Raw genomic sequence first — 1433 nt, forward strand, 5'->3', positions numbered from 1 at the left:
CTCATTATCATCAACAGGAAGTGGAAACAGATGGAATCTGATCTGATAGCGACATCAACACATCTGAAATCACTCCAGTTCAGCGAGGGAGAAGTAAGTAAGACGATGATGGTGGTGGTGGTGGTGATGATACTGATGAGGATGATTATAGTTATTGTCATATTGTTATTATTATTTTCATTTTCAGCTGTCCCAAAAAGAAGAAACATACGAACGAACTATCAAAGAACTCGCCTCAAAACTGAAAGATGTCAGTCATATGATGATGAAGTTGATGATAAGGATAATGATTGTGGTGATTGTGATGATGATGATGATGTTGATTATTGTGGTGATGATGATGGTGGGGATTGTGATGATGATAATGCTAATAAATAAGATGATGATTACAAATGAATGCACAGTAACAATGTGATTACGACAAAGTACCGTTCCTATTGTAGACACCTTTAAAATATAGTGCAGTAAAATTAAGACGGAGAAAAACAGAGAGAAAAAGAGAGAGACAGAGAGAGGGAGAGGAAGTAAGAGAGGGAGAGGAAGTGAAAGAAAGAGAGAAAGAGAGAGAGAGAGAAAGTTTATTTAATTAACTATGCATTTAATGAGTTAATTAACTCTTAATTAATTGTGATCACAGTCTGAACTGTTAGCTTCAGAACTTGAAAGGCATTCGGCAAAGCTTCAAAGAGAAGTCGACAGATTGGAAGGTCAGATTAATTAAATTAAACAATTAGCTAATAAATTGATTGATTGACTAATTAATTAATTATTCAATCTTATTTCTATTTAATTATTAGATCAATTAACATATATTAATCGTTTAATAATGTTTTGTTCAGTTTAATTAATAGAGTCGACCCATTTAATGATAAGCTTGCGTGGAAAATAGTAAAATATGATTTAATTAATTAATTAATTTATTTATTTTTTATTATTGAAAATTATTTTAACTAAATGATTGATTCATTTTTACCGTGAACACGGAACACCAGAGGAGTTAGAAAAATCGAAAGATGTGAACAAGAAACTTGAGGCCGAAATGGAAAATTGCATCAACGAATTGCAAAGCATGTGACGTAATAATGATGCGGCGACGTAGTTAGTGAATGACGTCACCGTTAATATAATCTCAACAACATCAACATCAGTGATGATACAATATTTATATAAACAATCACATTAACACAATCCCATCAACACAATCACATCAACACAATCACATCAACACAATCACATCAACACAATCACATCAACACAATCTCATCAACAACAACGTCAGCAATGTCTGCATTTTTTTTTCATCGACAACAGTAACATTAACACTATCAACAACAACATTATCAATGACATCACCGTAAATGACATCATCAAAAACACGAACGAACAAAAAAAACATTATGGTTTATGACAACAAAACGTATTAAAACTAAAAA

General features: G+C 32.0%; 1 protein-coding gene across 1 annotated transcript in view; it reads left to right on the top strand.

Moving 5' to 3' along the window:
* The window catches only part of HELRODRAFT_169643 (hypothetical protein), a gene marked incomplete at both ends in the record, with an annotated part of 3091 nt that extends 2016 nt beyond the window's left edge, over window positions 1–1075 (top strand). Inside the window, 4 exons of the mRNA XM_009015476.1 lie at window positions 18–93; window positions 188–250; window positions 638–707; window positions 993–1075. Coding sequence (XP_009013724.1) covers window positions 18–93; window positions 188–250; window positions 638–707; window positions 993–1075 — 292 coding nt within the window. The remainder of the gene's footprint in view (window positions 1–17; window positions 94–187; window positions 251–637; window positions 708–992) is intronic.
* Between the last annotated feature and the right edge of the window lie 358 nt (window positions 1076–1433).

Source organism: Helobdella robusta (genome assembly GCF_000326865.2).
Source record: "Helobdella robusta unplaced genomic scaffold HELROscaffold_16, whole genome shotgun sequence".
NCBI classification, from domain to species: domain Eukaryota; kingdom Metazoa; phylum Annelida; class Clitellata; order Rhynchobdellida; family Glossiphoniidae; genus Helobdella; species Helobdella robusta.